This window comes from Myripristis murdjan, chromosome 6 (assembly GCF_902150065.1).
Source record: "Myripristis murdjan chromosome 6, fMyrMur1.1, whole genome shotgun sequence".
Lineage (NCBI taxonomy): Eukaryota > Metazoa > Chordata > Actinopteri > Holocentriformes > Holocentridae > Myripristis > Myripristis murdjan.
In genome coordinates, this window is record NC_043985.1 from 6,140,280 (window position 1) to 6,157,478 (window position 17,199).

The window sequence follows — 17,199 nt, forward strand, 5'->3', positions numbered from 1 at the left end:
ATGCCTATGGAGAATATAAAGATGACAGTTACCCTTTTGAGGTTGACATGAAGAAAAGTGACAAGTGTTGGAGTGTCAACTTGACCAGCTGATGACGAAGAAGGTAGCACCTCATTTATTCAAGGTAAAAAGTAGCAGCTTTTAGCCGCAGCCTTTAGAGGTGGTTAAATATCATCTGATTCCCATCAGCATTTAAAACAATTGCCACTGTACTGACACAGGTAAAGGAAAATTCAGCTAAGGAAAAACTTAAGATCACCATGTTTTGGGGCAAGAAATGAAATTTGTTTTTTTTTTTGTTTTTTTTTAAATGATACGTCAAAGACTTAATTTTTACTCATGATCTTTTAAAGTCAAGAAATGATGGCCAAATAATTCAGGATGGAGAGCAGTTCAGAGAACTGAGGAATTTTGTGTAGTTTGGGTGTTTCTGAAATCCACATATTTTCAATCATTTTCAATGCCTGGAATCCCTGGAAAGTGATGATTAAATGGAATCTAAGTGACCTGGATAAATCAAAGCTCACAAGAAAAGAATCCATTATATGCTAGGCATAATACAATGGGAAAAAATGTTGTCAAGTACTTTTGGTTAGTGGTTAGTGGTTGTGCAGTTCAGTGGGTAGCCCTAACAGTGTCAGGGGTCTAGTTCACAATGCGCTACCTATACAACATAAGGACATACTTGTGGTATTTATAAGATGCCATGTAAATAAACATCCAAAAATTGGCATATGTTTTGTTAAATGGCATGCGACTGGGTTTGTGTCATTTTTTTGTCAGAGTATTTCTCTTTAAATGTTACAGCTGTGTTTTTGATTGGGTCTCTAGGCCATAGCAGCACTGTGTGAACCCTCCCATCTTAAACCTCTCTAAAAAATAAAAATATACAGTCAGGTAGCAAGAGATCTATCAAAGGAGAATACAAAAGATAGCCAGAAAGAGATAAAAGTAGAAAAGGGCCTGAGTTTTATTTAGTTGGTTCCTTATAATGTTGTAGGTCTTGGGGTTTAAGCCCATTCTTCAGTCACATTCACCAAATGTTGCATAGGATAAGACTCTTAGCTAAATTCCTGAAAAGTTAATTGTAAATGTAACATAGAGGCATTTTTGTGTGGAGCAGTGTATGCTACCCTCTGTCCAACACCCTGTACAGAAAAGTTGTGAAACCTTAGCCCTATTAAGCCCCATGCTGTCCACACCTCACAGCCACCAGCAGCCTGGCATGCGACACTCTCCTCAGCTCCTCTAAACCTTAGTCTGACACCAGGTCAGGCCAGGGGTTAAATGGCTGTGTTGGTCCCTGCTAAGCCCCCAGAATGGACCATTGTCCCAAGGCTTGGAGGGGGTAGAGGGCATACGGTGAGGGGTGAAGTAAAGGGAGTGCCATGCTGCCCCCCCGAGCCATAGGAGTCCTTGGTGTGACCCATGCGGGTAGCCGCCGCCACGTTTCATCTTTTGTGCTGCGTAACTTGGAGGGGTCACGAAGATAAGCAAAGAGCCGTCCACTGTTTTAAGTGTTGGTGGTCCATCTTTCACAGGGGTGTCTATGTATGTGGAGGCCAGTGACACTGAAGGACTTGTGAAAATAGATGGACATTGTTTTTAGGCTCACTACGCCCTCCGCATCAGACATAACATGAGGATAGCTGACATTCCTGAGCAGTTCATCTCTGTCTGTCTGAGAAGCTGATCAACATAAAACAAATAAGAGTAATATGACCTCTTATAAATAGGTTTTTCTGTCATTCAGCTATCAATCCATTTCACCAAGGCTTGTCATACCAATTTTGTTTTAAGGAAATATGTCTTTTGCATAATAAGTACAATTTCCCTTTTTTCTCTTTAAGGTCTAAGGTTTATGAATTATGCATTTATAAACTACACTCTACTAAAATACGTAATGGTTGAAATATTTCAGTCAATAAGGGGCGAATAAATAAGTAAAAAGACATACTGTATTTTATAAGAGGAATTGATAATAAGAGGAATGTGTGGTATTAATCATTTCTGAAGTAGTATATGCAGAAGTGACTGAATGGAAAGAAAAGAGTGAAAGGGTGTGACATTCAACCAGCAATACATCCATGACACTGCAATTAGGTACATGGTAGAAGTCTTACCTGCTGAACTACCAGGACACCAGCTACTAAATCAGATCCAAGTTGAGCTGCCAGTCAGACATTGACCTTGTTTTTCACAATTCAGTCCTTAATTCAAGCCCGGAGTGGCTAATCAGGAGGACAGGGACAATTCCCGGTGGGCCGGTTTGATGTTTGGGCCGCGAGGGCCGGTGTTCACTTTTTTTATTTTTTATTTTTTTGGGGCCAGTGTTCAGTCCAGTCATGGCAGTGGGTTGATCACCTATGCTGCTTACCGCTGTCCCTGGGCCGCCTCCGCCTCCACAGGCAGCTCTTTTTTTTTTTTTTTTTTTTTTTTTTTTTTTGCAGACGCACCCTGTCGTAACACATCCGTGCGCTTGGTCAGTGGTGTTAGAAAGATGGAAAATAGAAAGAGCAAGGGTGGCACGGAGAAGGCAAGAATTAAAAAGAGGAAAGCTCTGGAAACAGACGTAGCCAAATGTGCTAAAATTGGCAACTTTTTCACTAAAACGAGCTCGCCGTTTCAAACGACAAATGAGGACGATGAAACTGGTAAGGCAAGATGTTGAACTTTGCCTGCAAACCACCGTTCAAGTTAATTAATTATCAAGTCAATGAATTGTGTGGCGTTGTGGCATACAAAATAATGTTATATAATTTAAATAACAGTATGATGCGACGCCACATAACTGGGAAACCTTGTCTTGTAGCCCCTCAGAGTCAGAAGCAAGATCCAGCACCAAGCACCAGCCATGAGCCCACAAGTCCAGAGTGGGCAGGCAGGATTGCTCACTGAGTGAATATTATTAGAATTAATATAATCAAGAGTATGGTGTAGACCTGCTCTATATGAAAAGTGTCCTGAGATGCTAGATGATTCAGCACTACATTAATGAAACTGACCTGAATTGATCAGAAGGCTTTGTAAAAAGGGGAGATTTGTGCTGAGAATTTTTAAAATGTGATTTGGTGTCAGAAGCAGAGCCAGGAGCCAGTAGTGATGGGGGGATTGCTCCTGTCAGTATGGAAGGAACAGGTGAGCTGTTGTAACAGAGTGTGTGAACAAGCAAGCATTAGTTCCAATATAACCACTTTCTATGCCCAAACGATACTAGTGACCCATTATATTTTTTATCATTAAAAGTAAGATAGTAAATACACAAAGCCCACAATTGAAAGGGAGTAGGATGAAAGTAATATGAAATAAGCCTGCATATTTTGCCATTGAAAATATCTTAATTGGTTAAGTCAAAATGTGTTTTCCATATCAAATGTCATTTTTAAGGTTTGGATATCTGTGAACACCTATCTGAACAGAATATAGATTCTGATATTGTTGAAAAGGATGTGTTGAAAAGAATAATGTTGCAGATGTGCACTCATGTTGAAATAAATCTACATTGTGAAGCAACCCTTACTTGCACTGAATTGGAAATATTTTAGAAAATACACTGAATTACAAGGCTTTACAGAACAGTGCGCCATTGTAGACTTAACATGTAAGGTTATAATTGCATGATTTTAATAATAACAGGTCGTGATCTAAAGTGGGCCGGTCTGAGGCATGAAACTCCAGGGCTGAAAATGAGTCCCACTCCGGCCCTGCCTTAATTCATTTCTTTATGGATGCAGAAGATCAAGGTAACTATCCCCTCTGCTACTTAAATGGGGTTAACACCTACACGCAGTCAAAACTTGACTTGGTTATTATGGTTAAGGGCATACTATTAGTATGCACAAAAAGTGAGGGTGTTTTGCTACCCTCATCCACAATAGACTCACGTAACAGTGACAATCATCCAGCTCTCACCTGAGCTCTCTGCTGTGCTGCTGCTGTAAATCTCGTGTCTGCTGAAGCTGTGCCTGACAGAAGGCAAGGAAGCTGTCCGAGGGCAGGCCGCCTACATGAACAACAGGGGGCGATAGAGCGAGGCCTGTCTCTTGGCCATCGATGGCTCTTAGGCCAAGCACTGATTTCTGCAGAGTGGATCTGTGAAAGAGAACAAGTTACATCAGTGGTCAATAAGGCAATTTTCCAATGTTCTAATATTTTAGATACCATAATATAATTGCAGCTGTAAAAGATCTTTTACAGCTGGCATATTTAAATGTGAAACAAGCACATTTTCAGAATGACCCAAATTGAATCACATTTTTGCATATTTGTTTCCAAAAACTTAATTTCACACTCTCCAGGCGTCATTGTACTTCATGTTTCCATTTATATAAAAGTTAATATAAGAAGCTAATTAATTCAGCTATTAAATGTTACCCATTTTTTAATTATTAAACACTGGCATAGATTAGTTGTAATACCAGAATTATTGACTGCTATCATCTGCATTATGTTAGGCCTTTATTTAATCAGTGCAAGCAGAAAGCAATACATGCACTCTCATTGGGCACTGATAACAGCAGGTTCATAGTATTAAGGCCCATCTGAACAACAAAAGCAATTTTAAGGCAATTTGGGGTTTGAACAGTAACACTAGAAAATTCATGGCAGGAAGCGATCATCTTTAATTCTAATTATCTACTAACACCTTTTCAGCTGACAAATTATAATTTTGTCAAATAACCACAGTATTACTTTAGTATTGCTATTGTCAAAGTATGGTAAATGTATTATTCACAAGTGCAATGAATACAAGTATCTTGGCGACAGTTTATTTAAACAATGTTACACTGAAAGAGGATGAAGGCTCTTGAAAGCAACAAGGACAGAACCCAAAATGAGGTTGACATTTAAGGCATGGCAGATATTTAAGACATGGCAGAGACAGGAGAAATTTCCAAAAAGAGAGCTCTGCTTATGAAGTGGGATTCTCTCAGGGCTAAGGAATGAGACATGTCAATCAGGGAATTGTAGCCATAAAAAGAGATCTCTGGTCTTCAGGCCTTGGCCAAGGGTAAGGCTACCAGCCGGGTACAATGCTCACTTTAATGTGCCAATATATGTCAATATATTGGCAAAATGTCAATGTGCCCAGCAAGTGAACTGAGGGATTTCAATTGTTTAGCAGGCATATTGGAGTTCCTGTGTTCTTGGGAACAGTGGCTAACAACAACTGATTCTGTTTCAATTTCTATATCAGACTATTCACTCTTTCTTATAAGACTACTTCATCGACATACACCCATACATTTTTTCATGCGCCCCCTTTTATTTTCTTTAACCTGGCTCTTTTGTTTGCCATTAGCTAACTGTGTAACATCTTTACATAATCACATCAACTGTGTTTGCCCGGAGAACCGTGAAGCAGCTGCAAAGCTTCTACACCAGCCAAACGTGATTCTTAGGATCTGTAATGATGATCGGTTATCTACTGAAGTGGATGGTAAACTACTGCAGACACAGCTCACCACCAAGTACAGTAAAACTTAACCAGCATTTAACTGAAGTTAATCTGAAGTCTCACCAGGACTGCCAGACATCCAGTGAGGTCACACACAAGAAGCCGGTTATTTGTCTTTGTACTCTCATTGATTTTTTGGCAGAAGTTCTTATAACTAAGGGCTGAGGCTTATTAAGGTATTTATTGCCCAGCAAAGGGCAGCTGTTCTCCTGTCAGCTCAATGGGTAGACTAGCACTGATATAATTACAGGTCCCGCTCCTACTGGGACTACCCATGATGCCTGTTTTTTATGCTGAGAATACAGTACACTTCATTTTCCAGACTGACCAAACTGATTTAACTGTTTACACTGTGTAATGGCGAATTTGTTGTAGTCTCTCTACTTCTGTATATGATGCATTCTGTGCATTATGCTGGTCTTGCAAACTGAATTCATTTAGGGACAACGAACAGCAACTTTTGTCATATACACTAAAAATGTAGGCAAGCCTCTTTGGATAAAGGCATATGTTAGGCCGTGGCAGCCTTAAAAGTGAAGGGGAGCCCTCAATTTCTGGGAGACTGGGGGAGAGGTAACCAATGCCTGGGGCTAAGGATGTACAAGCTGAGGAATCCCAACTATCTGCCAGAGAAACAGACACAGAGCATCGGCCAGTGGCGCATCGGCCAAATGTGGTCCGTGTTCAGTGGGAAAATGTGGAGCTGGAAACTCCATGGGACGCCAAGGAAAGGCAACAATAAAATCTAAGAAAATACAAGTCCTCCGGCCACAGAGACGAATTTTTTTTAACAATTCAAACAACTGGGTTTTTCAAAATTGATTCCCGAGCTACCACATGATCTTAAATCTTTCAACAAAGTTATCTAAATTGTCACCAAAGGAGAATAAAACAGTTGGCTGGCAGCAAGATAATATTTTCCTCTTTCGCATGGTTTCAAAATGTTGTTTTTTTTTGTTTTGTTTTGTTTTGTTTTGTTTTTTGTACAGTATATCTGAGTATTTCTTGTTTCTTATCACCTTACCTGTAAAATATATACTTTATGTATAATATATACTTTTTCAGTATGTCTTGCTTGAAATTGATACAATTTGCTGTAATGTTTTACACTGTTAGTACCTGACCACATCCAATCATGGTACAAGAGATAAAAAATTCCTTCCAGTGAAATGAACACAAACATGATGGTGGAATAATCTTGGTATTATTGGTAGTCTTATGTTCTGATTCAGGATAGGATCTTGAATTTTTTTTTTTTTTGTTTTTTTGTTTAGATGCTTGCAACGAATTTAGAGCCAAATGAATGTTCTGTACTCTCTGCCAGTAGCAGGCAGATTTTTCATGACCCTACCACCACCCTGAGACAAAGACATGACCGCAAAGGACCGGATCTGTGTACTGTCAGAGAAACGGAGTTTTGATGTGGCCCACTTGGTCTCTCCAACACAGATCAGGATTAGGTTCCAGCCCTGCAGGCATGATGTCTGGCTGTCTGTCTTCAAGTGAAGCTCCAAACCCAAATAGGACCTTTTGATCATTACATGAGCTCACTGAGGTGGGGAGTGTAATTAACTTCAGAAATGGATGACACGTAGATATACTTGGGAGAACATAATGTAGACCTACAAACATGATAATTAGGTGCCTTGAGTTTTGAATGTTTATAAAGGCTGGTTTCAGAAAGCAGAAGACTTGACTGATTTTTATGGACTATAGAAACGGTACGGAGTCATTTCCCTTGCAGTGCTCCATTTCATCTCTGTATCGCAGACAGTTTTCATGTTCTCTCCTTAACATAATGCATTTTTTTGGTTACAGTGACATTAAATTGTGTATTTGTCAAGGCTGTCTAAAAATGCTAATTTATTGAGGGCACGGTTTTTAGTGGAAAAACTGAAACTCATTTTGAAAAATGCTCTTTAAATTTGGCTTCATCGAGTCTTGGCCTCACACTTACAAAAAAATGGGATCCTGAGAAACTCTTTGTCGTTCTTTACCACTAAAGCTGCATTACCAATAGCTGGACTTTCAACTGAACGTCACATAAATTAAAATAAATTTCATACTCCTCTGCGCTAGTGGGAAACACTGTTCTTGGCTCACTTTCCTCAATCTGCGTCCTCCTTCTCCTGCCTGTATGAACACTGGTCCGTATTTCATTTAATGAAGACTTCCTCCAAAACACAGGCTCTGAAAGTGGCTTGATTAATCAGGCCCAGTGTTTTCGTCTTCCTCTTCTCCTGGATCAGGGGCTGCGCACACAGAGTGTAATTCTTAGCGCAAGGCTTTTGGTGCTTTAATTTAGCTGGTGTTATCACTGGCCAGGGATGAAAGGGCCAGGGCATGAGGGGCGAAATACAGGGGGTTAATTCCACTGTTGGCATTGGAGGTTAGGTAAAGTTCAACGAAATATTAAGATTGGGTTTCAGTTAAGGTTTAGGATGGGGAAAAATGTCCACAAGTAAAGTAACCCATATGTTTATTTCCATTAATAAGGAAATACAACAAGCAAAGCTACAACTTATAAAAGATATTAACCTACATCCAAATGAATTAAGGTACACACTTAGCCAGCGTGCTCAGTGTCAGCAGGTTTGAGCCAAGCAGGCCAGCAGTACACAAGGCAAGAGTGCATTACAACATGTTCAATAGACATTCTTTGTTATGATGTGACCAATTTAGAGGTGGAAATTCACAGTTCACAAAATGACCACTGAAGCTTCCCAATCTTTCATAATCTAAACAGTGTTAGATAAACACCTCATAAAATAATTTTCTAAACCAGAAACATTAAGGCCCTCCAGTAATATTATGGATGTGAACTTTTGGGGGGGGGGGGGGCAAACAGCGTGTACTTTTTCATATTTTGGATACCGGTCAACTTTACGGATATTTTCCTTGATGAGGTTCAGTGACTTAAATGGGTGTGAGTAACTCTGAAAGGAAGCCAAATAACTTTCTGAACATGTAACATCTGACATCATTGCTCATGACCGGCTGTAAGCATGAAGAATATAAATGGCCTTTGCATATTTTTCATATCAACTCATTGCAACTGACTTAACGGGGACATGAGGTAAATATTTTGGCTCAATAAGTGAGTGAGCAAATTGACACTGAAAATATAATTGATTTCTCTGTTGTACCAATATTTTGGAAATTACGGCCACTTAGTGCAGCGTACGTGCACACAGATGTCAGTGGCACGTCGGGGTAATCCAATAGCGGACGCAGATCATGGTGCTAATCCAAGGAAGTGGATAGGAATGCCTGTGTTCTGCTGGAATGTTTAGACTACCTTAGCCAATGGACTGATTTTGTGACAAACGAATATTGGCTTTTCAGTGGTATGTTCCTTTGAACATCCATCACAGCTAGTGATATTCCAGAGCAAACAGAGTCAAAATTGATGGTATCTCCTTCGTTTTCCAAGAATTACTATAAAGAGCTATGGAAAATCACACCTATAGTATCTTGTTTTGAAATTGTATAATAGGTATTGCAGCAGAGAACATCTTCCATTTGCAAACGTGAACAGCCATGCGGAAAAAGAGAGGGCAGCGGGTGCACTCTAATCAACTCAGAGGTGACTGAGGATGCATACAGATTACATTAGAATGAACTGTGATCCTTACAAACAGGCGATGTAAATTACCGCATCTTCCCCACAAATACCCTGAAATCACCGCTCTCACCTCCAGCCGGTCTCCAGCTGAAAAGGATTCCCTGTGAGGTGGATCTCTTGCAGGAGCGGACATTTCTCCAGGCTCTCGCACACGTTCCTCAGCTCTGAATAAGAAGCAGAAAAATAACTTCTCCTTGTCAATATCTATTTTCCAGGCTATTCTTCACCTTCGCTGGTGTATAATCATGTTACGGGGGACTAGATCAATTGGTTGAAATGAATGGAGACGTGTTCCAGAGACGCGTGACCTTATGCGTATTATTACCACTGAGTCATATACATCCACCGCTGACAGAGAGCCAAAATATAACCAGCGGCGTTTTTATAAATAATAGATGAAATCGTACACGTTTACTCCTAAAATGAAGTTAGGCACATGTAAATTTATGGCTATTGTAATGTCTTTGGTTAAGTGAAATCAATTTGTGACCGAGTGGGAGTAGGAGAGCGTGGAGGGAGAAGGCCTGTGTGAATACAGATGGAATGCAATGAGAACTGAAAATGCTTAAGCTGAATTTTCAGGGTCTGAATGTGTTTAACAAAACAGCACGGCTTTCCCACCAGCCACACGCTGCTGGGAAAGCCAACAACACAAAATAGATGGGTTCTATGGGTTTGCAACATGGCTTAACAACATACGTTTTGAATTTGTTGTTGTTTCATGCAAACTAGAAGCTGGATGTCCTCTCTGATGAGAAGAGCTGATTCATGATTTATTTAATCAAAAACCCTCTACCTGATAGGCAGTTATGTCGGAGGTCCAGATTCACCAGTGACACAAAGTCAGACATGGAGAGCAGTTGTGTAATACTGTAAAACAGAAAGACACAAGAGACTAAAAATTATGAGAAGTAACAATAATTCAGCTTTAGTTGAATTAATATTGCTGTTGGCAGACAACACTGATGCCTTTGTATTTCTGAAATTCTATCATTAGGTTTTAATGAGTTTTAAGGGGTGCTGTTTTCATGATATTATATAGTTATATATATATTTGCCCAAAATATGAATAAAAATGTCATCAACATCAAAAGAGAAAAATGGCAGTTACCTGTTTTTCTGCAGCAGTACAGATATTCATCTTTTTGTATCTATGAAGAATAAGGCCATAGGCAGAGAAAAGCAGAGCAAAATTTGGGGAATATACCTGTTTTGGGCCACAGAGAGGACGTGCATGAGAGGAAGCCAGCAGGCAGCGAGGCCCTGCAGGGAGCAGATGCTGTTGTCGTCCAGATGCAACTCTCTAAGTAGGACGTGGTTGTTCAGACTGGGGGGCTGACGGACAAATTGGGTGAAGAAGTCATCAGTTTAAACTGATCACACTGGGAGCTAGACTCACTTCACTGACAGCTAACACTACTGCTGCTTCGGCAGTGGTGAGTAACTGAGCCCATCCATCAATGTCACTTGTTTTAGACCTGTTGTGTTTAGATTCTTGAGGATCGGCCACAAGTTGAGCTCAGCAGGGTACCAGTGGTACTTCTGGAAATAATGTTGGGGATATACTATCTTCACAATTACTTTTGTTCATATGTACTTTTGTATTTGTGTGTGATGCCAATCAGAGCATTTAGAGGATTTTATTCCATTCTGGTGTGACTTTTTCTTGATTTACTTCAGAAATTGTCCACTTTCTACAAAACTATGCCCTGCAGAGAGACTATACTTAAAAGGTAATACCAGTGATTTTGAAATGTTTGGTCTATTTACTACAATAAACCCACATTTAAAGACTAGAAATCACTAGAACCTAGAAATCACTAGTATGGTCCTTGAAGTAACTGTTGAGCCAATTTATTTTTATTTGTTGGACAGTTTACAGTGTAGTGAGACAGGAAGGTCCCTGGCCAGATTCCAACCAAGGATGTCGTAGGCACACGGTATGTCCGCCTACGACAACTGAACCACAAGGACATCCCCTATGGAGCTTTCAGGAGGTATCATGGGCCTAATTTAACAAAACACAAGTGACCCCAAACAAAATCTGTTCTAACCCACGCTCCTCTTCCTCTGACATCAAAACCAGTTTTCTGCATATCTCTTCTCCCAAATGGAGCAAGGTATAGTTACATAAGAGCCAGTGTGCTGGTGAATGTACAGTTCAGTTAGCTGCTATAGCTGTGTCTACCTCTGAGAGATTGTTGGCTCTCAGGTCCAGTGTAGTGAGCAGAGCACAGTTCTCCAGACCCTCCACACTGATCAGGTGGTTGTGTGAGCAGTCCAGGCTGAGGAGCGTGTACACCTCCCTCAGGCCTTTGGTGCTGATTAGCTGGTTGTGGTCTACTGATAACCTCTGCAGTCTCTTCATAGACTCCAGGCCAGCTTGCAATAGGGGAGAGAAAAAAACAGTCACTTATTCAAATTGCAAAACAGTTCAGGCTGAGTCTGCATGCAAATTGCATATGAAGACATCTCTTACGACTCAAGTTGAAATGAGACTCTCCAAAAGTGTCTCCTATACATATGATATGATTCAATTTTAGAGGGTGTGCCAAGACAAAAGGTATCAGTGCATCCTGAATGTACAATTGAATGTGTTTATCCTCTCCCCTGGCCAATATGTATTCATGACTTTAGCCTCAGGCTCAGGTCTAGTATCATAATTGAGTCACATTTCAATATATATAGCAGTACAGTGGATGGATGGCAAGGCTGGAAACGAAGACAAATGCTGCCCTCTTGTGGCACACTGTAGGCTGGATTAGGCCCTTTAATTTCTAGAGTCCGCAAAACATTTCATGACCCTACATACTACTCAAGACCCTCTCACACGACTAGTCTAGTTCTGTCGTTAATCAGATGCTATGCAAATCACAAAGACAGATAAAATGTGACACTTTCTGACAGTTACTTGGCCTAAAAAATCTTTGTTTCCAAATGTGTCTTTGACAAAACATTTTCATTGTTTTCAAGATTTTTCCCCCAATTTTAGATTATATTAGACTATAGAAAAGAGAGACAAAAAAGTGAGGTGAAAGAGGGACGATAAGCAACAAAGGTTCCAAGGTTCAAGGTTTGAACCCAGGACACTGCAGTTCCAGGGTCCACATCCTCAACCCATGAGCCACCAGGATGCTGTAGTATTTAATTTAATACTCTATGTGACATTTTAATATTCACAAGGTACTTTCAGGTTTTTTTGCAGGGCTCACCAATGCGTGAGATGGAGTTATAGGAGAGTTCAAGAACATTCAAATTGTCAGCACCACTCAAACCATGGACGGATGTCAGCTGGTTGTGACCTAGTCGGAGGACTCGTAAACTGGCCATGTTTTCACAGTCCACAAATGTGATGTCATTTTCCTGTGACAAAAAGAAAAGCAAACAACAATCCATCCAACAATTCAGATTTTTATCTAACTGTGAAACTCAGACATACACAATGAAATTCAAAGTCAGAGGAATTCAAAGATTTTTATTGCTAGTGTAGGAGGAGATAAGTTTTTTTTTATAGAAGCTGAAAAATGCCGCTTTGAAACAGACACAAAAAACATCAGTGATAACACACTACACATTGCTCTAGCATCCACCTGTACATCGATGTAGCAGAGCTCTGGGAACTGATTGACACCGTCCAGGGCTTTGAGGCCACAGCGTCTGAGAGTCAGAGACCGAAGGTGGGGACACTGGGCAGGAGTGGGCAGTCTGCAGCTGGGCAAGTCCTCAAGTGTCACTATGGTCACCTAAAACAGAGATGCAGATGGCTTCAAGGTTCAGGGTTTTTCCTGGATTTTGGAGAGGTTTAGCTACTAAAGCCAATGTGGAGTACTGTTGGCACAGGGACAGCTGATAGAAACTCTATATAGAAAATACCAGACTGTTGGAAACCATCTCTCTAGTCAGTGAGCAGCCTAACATGATCAGGCTCTTTTAAAAATGTACTCCTTCACCTTGCTTCTACTTGAGCTATGATATATGTTCTGTTTTTAGTCTCATGAGCATTTTCATTTTTTCTTTCTTAAATACTTAGTATTTTGCTTGTAAACTACTTTGTAACTCATTTTCCATGAATGTTCTGTTTTTTATCATGATGAATTTATTATACAAGGACATCATAAAATAAATTCAGGAGCTAAATAAAAATCTTTGTATTCAAATTTTAATGACATGTTTGTTATGAAGTCAGAAAAAAATGTAAGTGAGTTGTATAACTATTATTTATGCATGGAGGAAAAAACCCTAATGGATTCTCAGGCTTACTGGGAGTATAACCTCCTGTGAGAATGGTGATTCATATCTTCACTAGCAAAGTAGCTAGTACACCAATATTGCTCTTTGTTGTCATGCTTAGCTGGAATTATAATGACATTAAAGTGGGAAAATATGTTAATGGTTTGTGCATGACTGATACATTTGATTGGACAGATCTGAAATGCAAATGAGACTGTAAAAAGCATTTCAGAAAGAGTGTGGTTTACAGTTATTTTTTTATTATCTCAATAGTATAAATTAAGCCCAATATCGCCTTTTATTAAAAATAAAAAATCTATGCAATTGTTTAGTACTGTTTATGAAAAGTAATCCTTCAGTTTATGTCCTAATGTATCCCGTGTAACACCCCTACGATTCCATTAGCATGGGTTTCAATTAAGTACTTAGTTTTACAAGGTGTAGGCATATATGGCATTTCCAACAGAGGAAAAAAACAATTCTAGGGGAAACCTGGACTTGCTATTTTTCGGCATGAAACAGATCATAGATTTTGGACAAAGACAACAGGTATTTGTGACTTTAGTCTAAAGTACTCTTTTGCCCCAAAACCCTAACCCTAATCACTAATCCTAACCCTAACCTTTCCTTATGCTTACACGCACCATAACCATAAACCTAACCAAATCCTTAACCCTAAGCCAAAGCACAAACCAGCCTAGGAGGCACTGGTGGCTTTAGTACCTTAGGTGTGACTTTAGTATATCAGTATATCAGTTTCAGTATTGGCCTTAAAAGACCCATACTCGTCAAACCCTACATTGTTCCAAACTATTTTATACTCATGGGGTTTGCAACAATTTGGTTGCATCATGGCTCACTACTTTTACAGATAACTACAGTATTTATCTGGGCTATTTGTGAGTTAGATCAGTCTATGTCTGAGGACAACCTGAGATTTGATCTTTGAGTCAACCCAAAAGTCAAATATTTGGCTCCAATTGCTAAATACCTTGAGACAAAGGCCACAAAAGACACTTGGAACAGTTTTAGTTCAGAGTCAGTGTGATCATGCTTGTATCTCGCGGTATAGCAGCATATCATAGTCTGTCAAGGATAGGCTCTCAGAGTAAATCAAGGAGTGTTGTACCAAAGTTAAATCCCAGGACTCACTTGGATGTTGGCCATTTTAAAAAGCTTGGATGGCTATAAGTCCAGCAAAGAGCAGCACAACTCAAACCAGTCACATTTCTAAAATTCTGCACAACTGAGATCCAGTCTGGCTGTGGCTGTGTTAGTTACACTAGTCCAGGCTATGAGTCCAACACCCTTTCCAGGAAAAAAAAAAAAAAAAAAAAAAAAAACAAGGCAGGAAAAAACACCTCCCAAAACAGTAGAGCAGGAAAATGAAACAACTGGCCAAATTAAATCAAATTTATTCAGCTGGAGAGCAGTTCTAAGAAAAAAACTAAAAGTAAACAAAGAGTCAATATCAGTATAGAGTGCCATTGAGACTTCCCAATATCACACAAAAAAAGATGAAATTTTCCACTGAACCTTAAGCTGTTAGAAATGCATGTTGGTCAAGCTCCTGCACCTTTTATAAATTGACTGCAAGCATAGAAAGTACAAGCGAATTGCAAAATGTGTCCACCCTGTCCCTGGACAATTTCTGAATAGAGTAAATATGTTCTAATCATATATTGATTACAAAATGTAAATTTTCAGAAAGGCATTTGGTCCCTCATTCAGGAATATATTTTAGTTTCTGGAAAACATCTCTCAAAAATACAGAAATTATGGAAAAATATGTTTGTATATGTAAAATCTGTAAATGTTGTACTTTCTTTTCTGAATAAACTCTATAAATAAAGGTATCTGGTCAAACTTTGAAATAATACTGTTTGGCCCTAATCTCTTCAGAGCAAAATCACACAAAAGGTTTTGATAACTTGTGAAAATGATTATTTATTCACATAAAACATGAACATGACGGGGTGGACAATGGCATGACGGGGTGGACAATGACATGACGGGGTGGACAATAGTGAAGTGCCTCACATATATTTAAAGGAAACAATGTTATGGTTTTGTCAACATATGTTTTTTGTCAAAACATGACTTTTTTCACCTACTGTATTTTGAATTGTGTACTGGTAGGCTACATTTGGAAATGACACTCAACAACAGCAAAAATAAATAAATAAAACCTTCAACTAGACGAAAAAACAAGATTGATATAAAAAAAAAAAAAAAAAACCCTTGGTCCCTAAATGTAAGCCTACCACTCTTTTTCTGCTTGTTTTGTCCTCCACTTGACTTCTGGAACACTGAAAAACTGTTATAAAACTATTATAAAACTAGACTTGATGATGGGGAGGACAATGACAGGGAGGACGTTTCTGGCTGAAGTTTGCATTTAATGAGCACATGGTGGGCCATTAGCTAGCAACATGTACAGTTAGGAAGGTGACTGTGTATAGTTTAACAAACATATTTTGAATTTCGGAAAAGCATTTATATAGATTCATATTTTGCAATGACAGGGGGGACACATTAAGATTGAACACATTCAAGTTCAATCATAAAATGATGAAAATGTCAAAATATAAATGTTGATATGTACTCTCTCTGCAGGAGCTATTCTTCACTCCATTTGTAAAAGACAAAGCAGTGGTAGTGATGTCACTGATTACAGCAGGTGCTTTCTTTTAGTGGCAGTAACCACCTAATGACGGGGTGGACAGCAAATCCAGGGACACATGCAAACCGTTTATTATTATTATGAAATTAGACCATAAATGATCCAATTGACTCATTTTATTCAAGTACTTGATGAGAGCAACAAGAGCATGTAAAAGGTTTGTACATTGTATATCATTTATCTACTTATTACACTCAGTGAAGTTAGTAGAGAGGAGCTTGGGACATGGCAAAATCACATGCATCTAATCATAGAACATTTTTTTAAAATATGAAAAACACCCTTTTAAAGATGTATCTCTGTACCAATGTGTGTTTAAATGTTTGGCTATTTATAACAAACCCTCAGAGTTTTGTTATTTTGCAAATTTTTCATGAAAAGTGAGTGATTTCTGCCCGGGACACCAAATGGTACCCTATATTGATATTGACTCCAAAAGTTTAAGAACTAAGATTAAACAAATAAAATATTGTGAATACACTGTTTCTTTATGCCATCCTAAGAAAACCTTTTTTTGTTTTTTTCAAACTTCACAACCTATTTGATTGAAGTGCCTATTGCTGTTGATGTCCGCATTGCTATTGATCCCATTTTTATGTTCTATAAGGATTTGATGGGCATGTTGATCATGCTTGACTTTTTCTGCTTGTCCCCAAATTGAGGAATTAATGGGAACTAATGGTGTTCTCTGTTGCCTACCTGTCTTTTTAGAAATGTCAAATAAAAGTGCCACTACTGCTGCAACAAAGGTTACCTCTTGCAGGGATGTCCAGCCTCCAGACTGAAGCAGAGCGTCCTGGCAGAGAGGCGGCAGGCTGTGGGCATCAGCGGCCTTCCTGGCCCCTCTCCGGCTCTGTTTGGGTGGCCTCTGTCTCCTCCTGTTCTGGAGGGAGAGTTTGGTCCAGGGGGTGCAGTCCCTCATCCAGGACAGTCTCTTGTGCTCTGTGTGCTCTGGTAGGCACGCGGATAAAGAGCTGGACGCAGTGGAAGGCCTCGCTGCTGGATCCCCTCCATGGGTTCCACATATGGAGGCGGGTCTCACTGGCTCTTCAGCGGTGTGTACTGCAGGGGCTGAGGCCGGGGGGAAGTTACAGTGGACGTCTCTGGCTGTGAGCTGGCGAGCTGACTGGGGCTTCAGGGAGGCTCTCACACTTTCCTCCATTATCCGTTTTCTTTTGCCCACTTGGACGTCTAAAGCTTTTC

The 17,199-nt window shown here is 39.7% G+C and overlaps 1 protein-coding gene across 1 annotated transcript in view; it reads right to left on the reverse strand.

The window, feature by feature from the left end:
* The window catches only part of lrriq1 (leucine-rich repeats and IQ motif containing 1), a 36,853-nt gene extending 19,660 nt beyond the window's left edge, over nt 1-17,193 (reverse strand). Inside the window, 8 exon segments of the mRNA XM_030054079.1 lie at nt 3,913-4,092; nt 9,154-9,247; nt 9,880-9,953; nt 10,291-10,418; nt 11,272-11,465; nt 12,296-12,446; nt 12,674-12,826; nt 16,751-17,193. Coding sequence (XP_029909939.1) covers nt 3,913-4,092; nt 9,154-9,247; nt 9,880-9,953; nt 10,291-10,418; nt 11,272-11,465; nt 12,296-12,446; nt 12,674-12,826; nt 16,751-17,158 — 1,382 coding nt within the window. The 5' untranslated portion in view covers nt 17,159-17,193.
* Between the last annotated feature and the right edge of the window lie 6 nt (nt 17,194-17,199).